Source organism: Seriola lalandi, unplaced genomic scaffold, assembly GCF_002814215.2.
Source record: "Seriola lalandi dorsalis isolate HSWRI2012SDOR001 ecotype SW California unplaced genomic scaffold, Sedor1 jcf7180002054548, whole genome shotgun sequence".
In the NCBI taxonomy this organism is placed as follows: domain Eukaryota; kingdom Metazoa; phylum Chordata; class Actinopteri; order Carangiformes; family Carangidae; genus Seriola; species Seriola lalandi.
The window spans coordinates 210,739-225,482 of record NW_019525101.1 but is presented as its reverse complement, the minus strand read 5'-3'; the positions used below and the strand labels follow the sequence as shown (position 1 = coordinate 225,482).

The 14,744-nt window shown below is 42.4% G+C and overlaps 2 protein-coding genes across 3 annotated transcripts in view; both read left to right on the top strand.

Annotated features, from left to right (window-relative positions):
• Positions 1–14,428, top strand: part of LOC111661659 (zinc finger protein AEBP2) — a 33,360-nt gene extending 18,932 nt beyond the window's left edge. Inside the window, exons 7-9 of one of the 2 annotated variants that reach the window (XM_023415311.2) lie at positions 10,773–10,886; positions 12,185–12,214; positions 13,438–14,428. In XM_023415311.2, coding sequence (XP_023271079.1) covers positions 10,773–10,886; positions 12,185–12,214; positions 13,438–13,444 — 151 coding nt within the window. In that variant the 3' untranslated portion in view covers positions 13,445–14,428. Of the gene's footprint in view, positions 1–10,772; positions 10,887–12,184; positions 12,215–13,437 lie in introns of those variants that run through there. The other variant, XR_015437803.1, reaches the window with a different exon arrangement.
• On the top strand, positions 42–3,185 carry LOC111661660 (uncharacterized). The gene is made up of 2 exons (XM_023415312.2): positions 42–2,660; positions 2,967–3,185. Exon 1 carries the CDS (start codon positions 257–259, stop codon positions 2,396–2,398), a length of 2,142 nt encoding a protein of 713 aa, XP_023271080.2. The 5' UTR covers positions 42–256; the 3' UTR covers positions 2,399–2,660; positions 2,967–3,185.
• Positions 14,429–14,744: the final 316 nt, after the last annotated feature.

The window sequence follows — 14,744 nt, the reverse complement described above, 5'->3', positions numbered from 1 at the left end:
TATAAGGTTCTGGCAAGCCAGTATGACCCTCTTGGGTACATCTTGCCTTATACAACCAGAGCCAAGGTTCTGGTCCAGCGTCTCTGGGACAAAAACAGAGAATGGGATGATCCCCTCCTCCCCCAAGAGCTTCTAAATGCCTGGAATGAGTGGGTAGAGGAACTGCAAGTCCTACCATCCATCAGCCTGCCAAGGTGCTACACCCCTGAAGCAGTGGACAGTGCCAGCGTCACTCACGAGGTCCACATATTCTGTGATGCCTCCGAGAAGGCATATGGGGCTGTGGCATACTTGCGGACAGAGGACAATCAAGGCAATACCTACCTGGCATTCCTCATGGCAAGATCGAGAGTGGCACCCAAACGTCTTCTGTGATGCCTCCGAGAAGGCATATGGGGCTGTGGCATACTTGCGGACAGAGGACAATCAAGGCAATACCTACCTGGCATTCCTCATGGCAAGATCGAGAGTGGCACCCAAATGTCTTCTGTCCATGCCAAGACTGGAGTTGTGTGCAGCGGTGGTAGGAGCGCAGATAGCCACAGTGATGCAGCAGGAGCTCACATTGAAGATCGGTGGGATCACTTTGTGGACTGATTCCACAACTGTGCTGATGTGGCTACAGTCCGATTCCTGCCGCTTTAAGGTTTTCGTTGGAACAAGGGTGGCTGAAATCCAGGAACTCACAGATCTCCGGACATGGCGCTATGTGGATTCAGCAAGGAATCCTGCAGATGATATCACAAGAGGAAAGACCCTGAGAGATCTTGCAGAGCCCAATAGGTGGAGTCAGGGCCCACCGTTCCTTCTCCAAGCCCGGGATGAGTGGCCAGGAAACCCTCCCCTTCCTGCTCAGGAAGAGGTATCAGAACTCCGGAAGTCGACCTTCTGCGGAGTCACATCTACAGTTGGTGAGCCCCGAATCCAAGACGCCAGCAAGTGCAGCACATGGAGGGAGCTTGTAGAGATTACTGCAAAGGCGCTTCACGGGGCGGCAGATCAGTCCAGTAGTCCTACAGTGGCAGATTACCAGGAAGCAGAGACCCTCATCTTCCAACAAGCCCAACAGGACAGCTTCCCAGATGAGATGCGCCTCTTGAAAGCCGGTAAACCTGTTCTGTCAAGTAGCCGATTACTTACCTTGTCCCCAGAGTTCGACGAGTCAGATAAAGTCATCCGGGTTGGTGGGAGATTACGGAGATCGGCGGAGCTAGACTACGCTACCCTGCATCCTATCGTCCTGGACCCCAGCCACCCCGCCGTCAAACTGCTGATACAGGACTACGACAGCTGTTTGCATCACCCTGGACCGGAGCGAGTGTTCGCCGAAATTCGGCGTACTTTGTGGATCCTCAGGGGGCGGGAAGCTATCCGTCGCCACCAGCACACGTGTGCAGAGTGCCATCGGTGGAAGTCCAGACCTGTGGTCCCCAAGATGGCTGACCTACCAGCCGCTCGCCTTCGCCTCTTCAAGCCAGCCTTCTACTCCACGGGTATGGACTGCTTTGGGCCGTTCCAGGTGAAGGTAGGCCGTCGACTTGAAAAGAGGTGGGGGATAATCTTTAAGTGCCTCACCACGCAGGCCGTGCACTTAGATCTCCTCACCAACATTGATGCCGACTCCTTTTTGATGGCTCTGAGGAGGTTTATTGCCCGCCGAGGGACCCCAGCAGAGTTGTTCTCAGATCAAGGAACGAACTTCAGAGGAGGCGAGAAGGAGCTACGAGAGGCGTTTGCAGCACTGTCGCCTAAACTACAACAGAGCCTCGCCAAGGAGCAGATAGCCTTTCATTTCAACCCACCTGCGGCTCCTCACTTTGGAGGAGTGTGGGAGAGGGAGATTCGCTCGGTCAAACAGGCACTCTACACGACCGTGGGGGCTCAGGCACAGGCTGAGGAGGTACTTAGGACGGTGTTAATAGAAGCGGAGGGCCTTCTGAACTCTAAGCCGTTGGGCTATGTATCGTCCAGCGTTACTGATCCAGACCCTGTGACCCCAAGTCTCTTATTGATGGGGCGGCGAGATGGGTCTCTTCCTCAGGTAGTGTATCCAGCTACTGAGCTCTTAAGCAGACGCAGATGGAGACACTCTCAGATCTTGACAGACCATTTCTGGTCAAGTTTTATCAGGTACTACCTCCCTGGTATGCAAGCTCGCCAGAAGTGGCACACCATCCGAGTCAACCTCGCTGAGGACAAGGTAGTCATGCTGGTAGATCCCCAGTTACCGAGGTCACTCTGGCCTATTGGACAGGTAATCAAGGTGCATACCAGTGCAGACGGTCATGTGAGGTCCGCCGACGTGAAGATAAAGGACAAGGTCTACACCAGGCCTGTCGCCCGCCTGGTCGTCCTCCCAGCCATACCAGATGATAAGGATCAACCCACACCCTCCTAGGATGGTTAGCCTTTCGTTGGTGCAAACAGCTACTGCTGTCTGGGGGCGGCTGTACAAAAGGGACATAGGCCATTATCGATTACTCTAAACGCGTGACGGTGATCGGGGGCGGATACGTGCGACGGATACGCGCGGCGCATCGGGAGCGAGCGCATGTGAGCCTGAAGACGGCAGAAAGTGCAGAGTGGAGAGAGAGAACGGAGGCTGCCAGTCAGAGACTAATTGATTTCACCGTTATTGTGTGCGTGCGTCCGTGAGACCTGTAAGTCGTATTATTTATGTTGCTAGTTCATTATCCTTTGTTTTCATAAGTTGATAATTATAGACACCTAGCTTGGAGCTGCTTGCTAACTTAAAGCATATGGTTGTTAATTGGTCAGCTAGAAGTGGATGTGTAGCTACATATTTGTTCTGTATTTAAGTTAGTGAGTTCGCTGTTTATGCTAACTAGTTATACTATATATACAGAAAGTTGTGTGTTTGTTACAAATATTAAAGGTGCATATGTCATATATGTTTGTGCGTGTAATGTGGGCCATATAATGTTTTTTTCCTTCCTTTTGGACAGAACCATTCACACAAAGCTGTGCCCATGTTCTGTACTGTTGCCTGAACCTATTAAACAGTCAAACCAAAGAAGAGTTGTCAGCATCTGTGTTTTGACAGACACACCTGGGGCGAAGATAGAAATCAGGATCAACAAACAACAATTAATACAGTCCTTTATTACAACCCTCAGTAACAGTGTCGCAAATTTACTAGACAAAATGTAGTAGATACTTTTAGGATTTATACCACACAAAGAGATTAAGTGAAGTTTTCAAAATCAAATACCTAATCATTTTAATTAGTTTATCATTATTATTCTGAGAAACCAAAAGAATTGAAACAATGAAAAAATTGATTCGCTGTTATGACATACTGCATCACTAGCTGATATGTCTAGGTCAAATTGCCAGATAACCTAACTACCAGTGATATTGTTCATTGTAGCTTCAATCCTGTTGGGAAACTGGTTAAGGTAGAGTTGAAATACTGGGCTATGTTTTTTTTTTTTGTTGTTGTTTTTGGAGGGTTTGGATGCATGATGTGTGACCAAAAACCTCATTAAAATGGGAGGAGATTATCTTGAGATTTGTTGATAACTTTTGAAATTTCACTGCTCTATAGGCATCTCAACACCACATGTACTAATATCCTGCACATGCAAAGCCTGTGCTTGTCACACAAACATTTCCTTTTTGAGCAGCAGGGGTGCCTGCATGTGCAAGTGAACATCAACAATGTATGTGTATCTGTCTCTGATAGTTTTATGACTCTTCTTCCCATCCAGCGGCGTAGTCAACATGGTGGCCTTCTTTCATGTCATGGCTTGCAATAAATCTTCCCATCCTTCCTCTCTTGGCTAATCTAGTATTTGTTGTGGAGAGCTCTGTGTGAGGAGTCCAGGTCCCCTTATAGCATATATCATGCTAGCTCCTCTGCTTAAGGCCCCAAGGCTATCCTCAAATGGAGTTGAGGGCAACAGCCATACTTACCAGCTAGTATCCTCAGTCAGTGGTACGATACCCATGTTCATGCTTGGAGCACTGATGTAGAGAAGACTGGACTAAGCATTAAAACTATCTGTCTCTGTCCCTCTCTGAGTCTGGCACCGGTTCTATACCATCTGCTTGGCTTGGTCTTACTCGGATAAACCTTGAATTGGTCCATTGAAGTGTCTTTTAAACAATGGCTCACCATCCAAAATTACTTGTAGGCTGATTTTCTTCTTTGTGCCTCTCCAATAAATGTTGCATCAATTCCCAGTTTAGGTAATAAATGTCCATCACAGCATTTTGGTGTAACCTCTGGATGAACTTCCACTAAAAAATAATGCTCAGCCCACTGGAGCATGAGCTGCTCTGCCCAGTCCTCACTAGCTACAAATGGTACCTATGCCCAGCTCAGCCTGACCAGGCTCAGCCAACTGGAGGTGAATCTTGGCACCATTTAGCCCCAGCCCATTTAAGAAATTGGCCAGAAGGGCAGGCAGGTTCGGCACTGTGCTTGAAATGAAATGGGTCTGTCTCACAGAGAATAAGAGCTTCATTGAGCGCTGTGATTCTCAGCAGAGCTTTGGCTCCAGGGAAGCTCCCACTACACTTCCAGCACTCCCACACTTCCATTAAAGGGTTTGACTACACAGCCTCTGAAGATGATTAGAGAGAAGAGAGAGGAAGACGTAGGGCAAAGGAGAGGTGGGAGATGATAGGAAGGATGTGGAAGGAGGGGCAAGGTCAGAGGAGACAAAAAAGAGGTTTGAAGGGAAGAGAAAAATAGGTTTAGTGAAAAGAGCAAAGATGGCACTGGGCAAAGAAACCTGGATGATGCATCATGAAGTAGATTACATCTGACAGCCTCCAATGAACATACTGTAACTAAACCTTTGTATTCTCAGCCTTCTGCTGCTTCAGCTTCCCATCTTTCTTCTTCTTTCCTTTCCCCCTCTCTGATCCACCTCTGCAATCTCCTCGTCACCCCACATACGGGAGTTTAATCTTGTGCATACAGAAATAATGAGGGAAAGGGAGCAGAAGAGAGAGATGAAGTTTGGTGATCAGGAAAGACCCGTCAGATTAATTCCAAACAGAGAGACATAGATGGAGATTGATACTGAGACTCAAAGGCAGAATGGATGAGGGAAGGAATGGGGGACACAGAGAACTGAGGAAAGTGAGAAATGGGAGTGGGAACAAAATGGTTGTGGGAGAGAAAAATGTTAAGAAGAGGCAGAATGAAACCAGAGAGAATGAATGATGGGGAGAGAATTAAACATAGAGATAGAAAACAAGAGTTTGATGCTTTTTGGCTTGGTCCATGCAGGGGAAATCAGTGATACTTCTGAGTCGTACTTTTGCCCTGCAGTGGGCGAATGCTCTGGTCATTAATACGCATAACCATACAGGAGTGGTGAAGGAATTGCACAGTGGTATCTTAAACTGTTAGGGTGGCTGTATTATCTCCCAACAGATAAAGGTTTACCAGGAGATTAAAGTATGTATAGTATGTATTCTTTGATTTTGCATCTTTTCTGTTGTGCATATAATTGACTGTTCGCTAAGCCTGCCCCCCTTAGTTACTGTTGCTATGACTGTATATGCAGTTTACAATCATAACAAAGACAGGTTTACCACCCAAAATTATCATTAATTCCTGAAACAGTGGGTTCAAAAACAGACCTACTTACTAGAACCTACTTAAGCTAACGTTATCTTGTAGAGCTGGTTGAAAACTTTATCTCAGGCTGAGTTTTTAATGTTTCTCGCGTAATTATTTTAAAACAAGAATCTTGTAAAAGGAATCTTGCTCTACAAGTGCTTGATGGCTGCATACATGATATTGCACTAAAATACTGAGGCTAAAGCTACATGTCTCAAAAAGTCAGCATCCTTACCCGTTGATGATCCATAAAAAAACATAGAAGTAAAGGAGCAGCATTCTTCTTGCAATGTAGAGGTAGTTGCTCCTAATAGAATTATAATGACTATGATAAAGAAAACATGTAAGATTAGCCACACGTTCTTTAGTTCTGACATAACCCTGTTTGGTTGCTTAGCATACATAGTTTTTCATATTTTTTAAACATTATGTTTTCCCTTTTGTCATAACAATAGAAAAAGATGAGGACTAATAGATGTTAGGGGAATGTAAAGCTATTTTGGGTAACTTTCATGGGGTCTTACCCAATTCCACTGAAGAGCCAGAGAGAGTTGCTGATGTTAGCCTGAAATCTGATATTCCCAAGTTAGGTGAACTAGTTACCTGCATATGCTAAGAATTACATCTTATATTAAGGCAGATAACCCCATTGTTGAAACCATTTCTTATACTTGTATTTACTTGTACGTCTTTTGCTCATGTGTTTTTGGTTTTGGAAAGGCTAAAAAAAGACACTCTTAAATGTACACTCTTTAAATGTCAAGCAACTCTTGCACTTTTGCATGTGGAGAAATAAAAACCTTGACAGGCCTTCTATGCTAAGCTACAATACTAAAGTTATGACTGGACAATTGCTGTTCAGGGGTTGGTAGTGAATATTAATTTGGCCAAGTTAGTGTTTAGTCTACTCATTGTAATGTCCTTCTTGTGGTCATTTAGTTAACCATCAAATGTTGTGACCCTTAACATCATGTGCTATATTTTGTGTGTGTGTGTGCGCGCACTTCTCAGTCACTTAGTCAATGATTAGTCATGTGAATGTGGGAAGTCATGTTTATTAATGCTGGAGCAAACCATTCACATTCTGACTGACACTCATTAACTCCATTTGGATTAATGAGTAACTGATTAACATGAACCATTCTGAACATGAATTAGCAGCAGCTCACTGAGGAGGAAGAGGGAGGCGGGTGGGCTGAGAGAGAAAGAGAGAACCATAATTGCTGTCTAATCTGTGATGGATGGGTGAATGGATTCCCCTGTATGCTGCTGAATGCTATTGAATAATAAACGGTAGACTTCACAGTCAGTGACAATGAACTGCCTTGACCCACTGGCATCCTGACACATGATTTTGGACAAACTACAAGGTGCTTATCATGCACAAAATGGGTTTATTTTTTAAATCTTTGTTAGGTAGTTTGTCATTTTTTGCTTTTGTCATTGCTTTGTTTATCTTTAACCTCCTAAGACCCGAGCTCTATTCTTTGCTATATAGGCTGATTGGGACCTGAGAAAAATGATGTCCACATATGAGGACATTAGTTTTAAATTTCGATTACTGAGTGGCAGTATAATATCCTCATATGTGGTCACCAGGCCCTTGTTGAGAAAAAGTTAGTATCGTGGTCTAGAGAACCCAAAATGTGAGGTCCACATATGTGGACGCCAGGTCCTAGGAGGTTAAGCAGTTAACAAAGAGCACAATTATCTCAAGCTAGTAGAGCCCTCGTACATTGTGTTTTTTCACACCAAGAAAAATTGCACAATGTCCAGTATAATATCAGAATATGCAATATAGGAAGCTGACAAAATCTAATTAATATATAATGTAAAAAGTATATTCTTTAAAAAAAAAAAACTGGAATGATTTTTGAATAAAATAGGCATGTGGACCTTTCAATATTTCCAAAAAAGACATAACTCGTCAAACAAATACAATCTACACATTTGGTATTAAAAACTCATATCTTATGAAACATACATAAATATACCCTCAGTCTAAGGATTGTTCCTCCACCTTACATCGGAGGATATCAGGTTTATAGGACATCGTTGTGTCCTATATTACTTATTTCTTACTTACTTTTTTCCCCACTTATGTATTCATTGTGTAAACCTATATTGTGTGACAATGGAACAATATCTGTCGTATCATATTATGATACAGCTACACACACAACTCGATGTCGGCATGGAAGTGAGTGAGTGAAAAAGACAAAAAGCTTGCAATTTGTAATGAGAGAGAGATAGAGAGAAAATCAACCGTTCACATAGTTATTTCATAGTTAAAAGTCAGTGTTTTATTATGAACATAATTGAATTGTCCATTAAAGAAAATATGTTTGTGTAGCCGTTTGTGTCAGTTATAGTTCTTAGCAAGAAAATTGAAACCAGCCACAACTGGGATAGGTGGGTCTGACTGAGCAATTGTCTGAACTGTGATTGTGCAGTCCTCTTGTTTTTGCCAGACAGGGTTTTCCTTGAGGCTGCAGTGACCTTTTCAGTCCCAGGACCAGCTCTCTGGGCCTGCTGTCTTCTTCTATGTAGAATGAGGCAGTTTATAAGGACATTGAACTCCTTCAGTCACTCCGACTGAGTTCTGTATAAAGCCATTTAATATGTTAGTAATTTAATATACACTCTGCTGCTTTGTGATGAACCTATTGCTCCTGTCACCACGGGGAGTGTCAAGGCCTGAAGCCAGCCATCAATTCAGGGTGGAAGACTGGGCTTCACTCTGGCAAACACCCCCAGTAGCTCTCCCCACAGAGGCCTCCCTCACAATATACATTTCTGGCTCGTAAAGAAGCGAGCCAAACAGTCTCCTCTGGAAAATAAAATAAATCCATTTGTCTTTATTTGGCTTGGTGTGACTGAATGGAGGCTTTGGGTGGAGATGCTTTGTAGGTCTTTGAAAATCTGTGTGTGTGTGTGCGCGCACGTGTGCGTATGTGTGTGTGTGAGTGTGTTATACCGTCTTGTGTGCCTCCCATCGATCAGAATATAATAACTCACCAGTACCCCAGCACACTCGGTCTGACATGTTTATGGTGACTCTAGAGTGGAACGTGCATGTAACTGTGCACGTTCACAAACACACATGGGTGTTTACTGCATATTTAACACTCTGCAGGTCCTCTTCTGTCATTTGAGGTTTGCTTTTCACAAGGACACTAACTCAAGACTAACCCAAACTTTAAAGCTGCTTTGAAGGGAGCTGTTTCTTGTCTTGTCCCTGCCTCTTTTCAACTTCCTCTTTCTGCTCTCGCCACCATTAAAGGGGATGCAAACACTTTTGCCTTGCACTACAGAGTTCAGAGAAAGTTAATTAACATTTCAGTATCAGGGTTACAATTTAGAAATAACTACTGAAAAACCTTTTCTATGCTTTGACCAAAATTATGGGGGCTATTTCTGTATTCCATTAGTGCTCATCTATACAGTATATTAAAAATCATCAACATTAAAATAAGCCATGCTTATGGGTAAAAACTGCCATCAACATTACAATATTCGGACATAATTACCACCACATTTCTCATACTATGCATGAGTACTTCCATAAGGGCAAGTTTTTTACTTTAGTTTTTGTTTTATTTGTATGTTTTTCCATTAGACCAGAAAACTGCATTTTTTTCCTTGATAAATTATTTAATGCATACTAACTGTAAGACACAGTTTGACTCGATACGCCATATACATTTTTCTGATGTCAGTTGTCATCTGTCAGTTCCTAAAGCAAAAGGGTGAGTTGGGCTTCTGACTTTATGTCATGAATTGAGAGTTGTATTTGGCTTTGCGCCCTGTCTTTAGTTATTTGGTAAAACATGCTTGTACTGTATGTATACACATTCTTATCGAGATAACAATTCTGGTTTGTGTTTGCGTGCGCATGTGTTTATTCAAAGGGCACAGACAGAAATCCTCATCTGTAGTTCTAATGAATATCTAGTCAAGCCTGGGTCGAAAGTGATTACACATAGTTCTTAGTTTAACAATGATAACTTCAAGGATAATGTTTAACGCAGCATCACAGATTGGATTTTGCTAGCACCTCAAAATCAGAAGCACTGGTTTTCTGAACTTTATAGTAATTACTAAATCATCCTATGGGGCAAGCCCCACCCTCTAGGCACTTAAACATGCCATAAAAGGATTTGCAACCACTATGTAAGTGAGTTGTTTCCCCTCCCTCTGTCCACTTCCCTTTCCCTCTATCTCTCTCTCTTTCCCTGTCCTTTATTTGTCAGTTTTCTATTACTTTTTCCCCTTTTGTTCTCCATCTCTACTTACACTTATTTGTGCTGCAAATGTGCTGCATGTGAAGTACTACCTGCACACATCCACTGAATGGGCTGACTAGGCATGTGAATGAGTGATTTGGCCGTGTGTGTGTGTGCGTGTGTGCGTGTGTGCGTCTGCATCTCTGGGGGCTCCTGTGATGACGCACATAGTGACGGGGGGAATGCTGGGGGTGGAGACAGGGGAGGCTGGAGAAGGGAGGGGAGGTGCAGTCAAGTCGCTAAGCTCTTTGTTTCTTTCTTCTGCACCTTGACTTGCCTCACCAGTACTCGCATACTCCCTTCTTTCATGGGGGATCACACTGCTGTGGGTACAGTAAGGTACAGCTCGGCAGTACAGTACATCATGTGGGTGTGTGCCTGTCACTCTCAAGCTTCTGACTTTGAGGCGCCTGGTATCTGTATTTCAAGCTGCTTTCATACTGGACTGTTTTAAATGCACACAAAAACACTTTCACAATACACATATACATACACACAGTCATTCACCAGTCCCACATTTGATATGTAAGTGCACACTAGTGAACAAAAACTAATTATGAAGGTATAGAGTACCTGGTGGTAGTAGTTACTTAATAATTGACAACATGGGAGGACAGTATGCTTTGTCCTCTGTTTTTGTGTGTGTGAAGGTCTGCACACCTATGTGCATGTGTCAGTCCCAGTGCTTTGGTCAAAGCCGTGTTACTTATGAAAATGTAGGTGTCAACATGTGCTCTGGACTCAATGAAGCTCTTTGTCCATCTCTCCCACCACCCGCTCCATTCAACCTTCCTCCAACTCCACTCCCCCATTTCTCTCTCTCATTCTTGTAAGAGCTTAAACCATGACCACATGTCCTCTCTGCGTGTGTGTGTATTGTCTTACAGACTACCTGACGTGTGGGTGAATGAAACGGAGCGATGTCAGCTGAAGACTAAAGTGGTGCACTTATCCCAGTTACCGCAGGACACAGCCATGCTGTTAGACCCAAACATCTATAGGTGAGTGAGCGTGTGTGTGTGTGTGTGTGTGTATGATGATGCCAGTGGCCTCTTTGCACACGTAAACACACAAGCACACACTGCTATAGATCCATTTTACCCTAGCCATACATGTGTTGCCCACGTGTAAATATTATCTAATCCTCAGTAGGATTAATTTTTGAAGCATTAAAGTACCACAAGAAAGTGTTTAAAAGCTATTGTCGTTGCCCTCCACATCTGTGTATATGTGTGGGTGAATGTGGATGTAGATGTGTGTAAGTCTCTGTTTGTGTGTGCAGCATTAACAATTTCTTCCACCAGGTGGCACCAACCCCTGACTTCAGTAATCAGGTTAAAAACAAGTGCAGAGAAAACATTTTGTTTTGTTTGTCTGTGTGTGAAGAAGAAAACATTATCTACTGTACACCCTTATGAAGGATGTCAACTATTTCATATTAGACAGATATGGTGGCTATTTTGGTTTGTAAGAAATCACAAACAATGATAAAGGGGGGCTTTTATTTAAGTGTTAAAAGACTCTTGAGATATATTGAGCCTTCATTTCATGTAAAAAAAAAAACAACCAATTGTATAAACTTGTTCAGCTGATAAATAATGAAAACAGACGTAATGCAGTCAAAATCAAATTGTTCATTTAAGAATCGAAACGATCACAACACAACAATGTTTTCTGTCTTCAAGTGCACCAAATTCCATGAAACATTAGCTAAGATATTATTTGATTTCTGTGCAGCTCTGCAAGACTTGGCACACTCATCACTGAGATGAGAAAAAAAGGTTAGCTTTATGGTACACCATAAAAGGCTGAAAATGAATCCTGAAAGAGGAACAATGTGCCTAAAATAACAGAGTGGTCATCGTACCGGAGATATATGGCACACAAGTGTGCTGATCAGCACACAGGCTGACTGATTTTAATTAGACCTGAAGGCTCAGTAACTGCAGGGGCTGCTGCTGGACTCTGGTTTCATAGTTGAATATAACCGTCAGCACTCAGCCAATTTATGTCAAGGTTGTCCTACTGCATGAAATCCCTAAACAAATGAGGTGATTGGTGCCTGTGGCAGTAAATATAGTGTGGCGAACCCCTCTACATGTCGATGGGATGGACAGAAAAAGACATAGTGGCAGTTAAGGATTATATTATTTCAACAATGTTTCCATGTTGAAGCTCTTGCATTTTGTCACAAGTCATGCTGGACTAAAATCAGCTCAAACACATGATCACATTGTATAACATATATTACAGAGATGCTCTTACATAGTGGCCTCACAAACTTTTTCTCTGTTTTCAGAGCACTGCCTCAAAAGCGGCTGAAGCGCAGGTAAGCTGATCCAGTTCAACATGTGTGTATGTGTAAGATATAGATAAAAAAAATATTTATATAAACTTAAAGATTGATTTAGACTTAGAAACTGCACATACAGTACCATTGTGAGTGTTTCACTGAAATACCTTCACTTACCTTCCAGCCAACAATTAGAATCGTGTTAATCAGTTACAGTAAGTGCACAAGTAATTTGACCTGGTATTTGAAGGCAACGTGTTAAACAACAAATGCACAATACAGAATTTAAAGCAGATGCTTGACAAAATGTTACAGAACCTCACAAACTGTGAGAGCAGTCACACTGTACTGCATTGCAACCACATATACATACTACAAGCACACTATATAAGAATAGAATAAGTCTAACGACGGCAGCTTTTGTATTTGAACTACATAAGTTCACATTTTGTTCATGCACATACATAACTGAATTGAATGATGACATTGAATCAAGGGATTTTGCCTTTTGGTTATTTTTCAAATGTATTTTTAACTAGGGCAGTATTGGCATAGTTTGTAGCAGCAATATAATAGTCAGAGATGTACAGAAAGACGAGGGTGGTGCATAAAGATAGAAGTATCAATGTGACACCATCAGCGTCTTTTAAAAACGTTTGTGCATCTATGCACAGCCTTTGAAGATCACAGTGGTGTTGCACTGTGTTTGCAGGCGACACTGGGTTGCCTTATTCGTGTTTGTTAACTCAGCTGTTAAGCTGCATGTCTCGACTGTAGTAATATACACATTCAAAATGTCACTATTCTTTTGGTATAGCCTAAATCAAACGATGCTGATGTCTTGATGATGCAGTAATGGTTTTGCATCTGTTGTATTACCCGTGGCTCTGGCTCTCCTGTGGTGAAACATCCTCGTAGAGGATTACTTATCACCCGCAGTTTCACCGTTTCTGTATACTGTGAAAGCCAGCTAATTGAGAATCAGGACATTTTGAAGCCACGACCCTTGGCATTCCCTAGTCTCACTCAAACATGAGGTCATATTTGGCCATTGTTCATTATTCCATTAATTCAACTCAGTAGTTCAGCGTAGCAAAAGCTCTAAAATACACAGTGTAATGTGTCTGCAAAGGAAGTCAGCTCAATGTCTGAACATCCAGGATAAAGCCCATTTCTCATACTGTAATCTCTCTTATGACACACTGGGAACAACTCATTCTCTCCCTCTCTCTGTCTTTCTCTCCTGTCTTTGTGCTCAGCCTGTAAGGAGTCATCTGTGGACTTGATACTTAAGGGGAAATCCTTGTTCATAGGAGGTTTATCTGTATGGGATGGGACGCTCTTCATCTATCTCTGCTGAACGGGGGGAGTGAAGTGGCGATAAAAGGAAGTGAGACTTGGCTATGCTGCAGATCTCCTTTTTTTTCCCTCTTCAATTTTGTATATCTGAAATAAATGTTGTAGCCAAGTGTGGTGTAAAATGGGACTTACAATTTTTAAACAGTTTGTGTTCATCAAAAACTACAATGAATGTTTTTTTTTAACAAGCATCAAGCTGAAAATATTCTTAATACCCAATGGTGTAAAAAAATGTTTTGTGTATCCTTGTCAGAAAATGCAGCATATTTTATAACTGTTTTGTGTAAAATATTTATGCAGATTTGTAACTTATTTTTATACCATGAAAATGCTGGTGTTCTGTGGATTTTTGTGAAGGTTTTGAATAGAACCGTATTTACTGTGATACTCCATGTTAACTGTCACTTGTAGGGATATTTGGACATTTCTAGTTGTAATTACGTTGTACATAACAGAAGTCTTAACAGATTATCCTATTTATACTTACTGAATGCAGTACTGTTACCCGTGTGTATGACAATGAAGTGTGAGGTTGTGCCAGTCATGTCAGACTTGGATTCAATGCGATGCAAATTGTTACAGGAGCAATAACTCAGTAGTTAAGGGCACTACTGCGTAGCTCTTAATCTCAGCCAGTCTGTAGACACTACAGCATAAAAATGACTCGGACATTTCAACACGCACTTAAGTTGGTGTGATATACACTTTTTTATCTCCCCACCTCCTCTCCCCCAAGTAACATGAACTGTGTATATCATAATGGTTATGATAACTTTACATCACTGCTACTTAAGCACTCAAGAATTATTGTTTAAAAAATTGTGTTTTCTACTGTGTGTTGTCCCTGTTGGAAATGGAATATTTGTTTGTAATAAAATGGGGAAATCGACAGATGTTGACAAACGCAAGTTGTTTGTACAGATGAGGATGCAAGGTGTTGAACTGGCAGCAATGTATCCATTGTGGTATGAATATGAGTTCCTTATGTGTGCGTTGGAGGGATTGGCGGGGTTATTTGGCGTCCATTAGCAGAACAGCTTTGGGAGCATGCTGCGGAGGAGCTAATGACTGGGCCAGCAGGGCAGAACCCCTGCCAGCCTCAGCTGTTAGTGAACATGCCTGCAGAGACAACGGAGTTCAGGGAGAGGTCTTCTATAATATGGCTGTCCTGCTCTTCAGTCTTATGCACTTACACGCTCACATATAT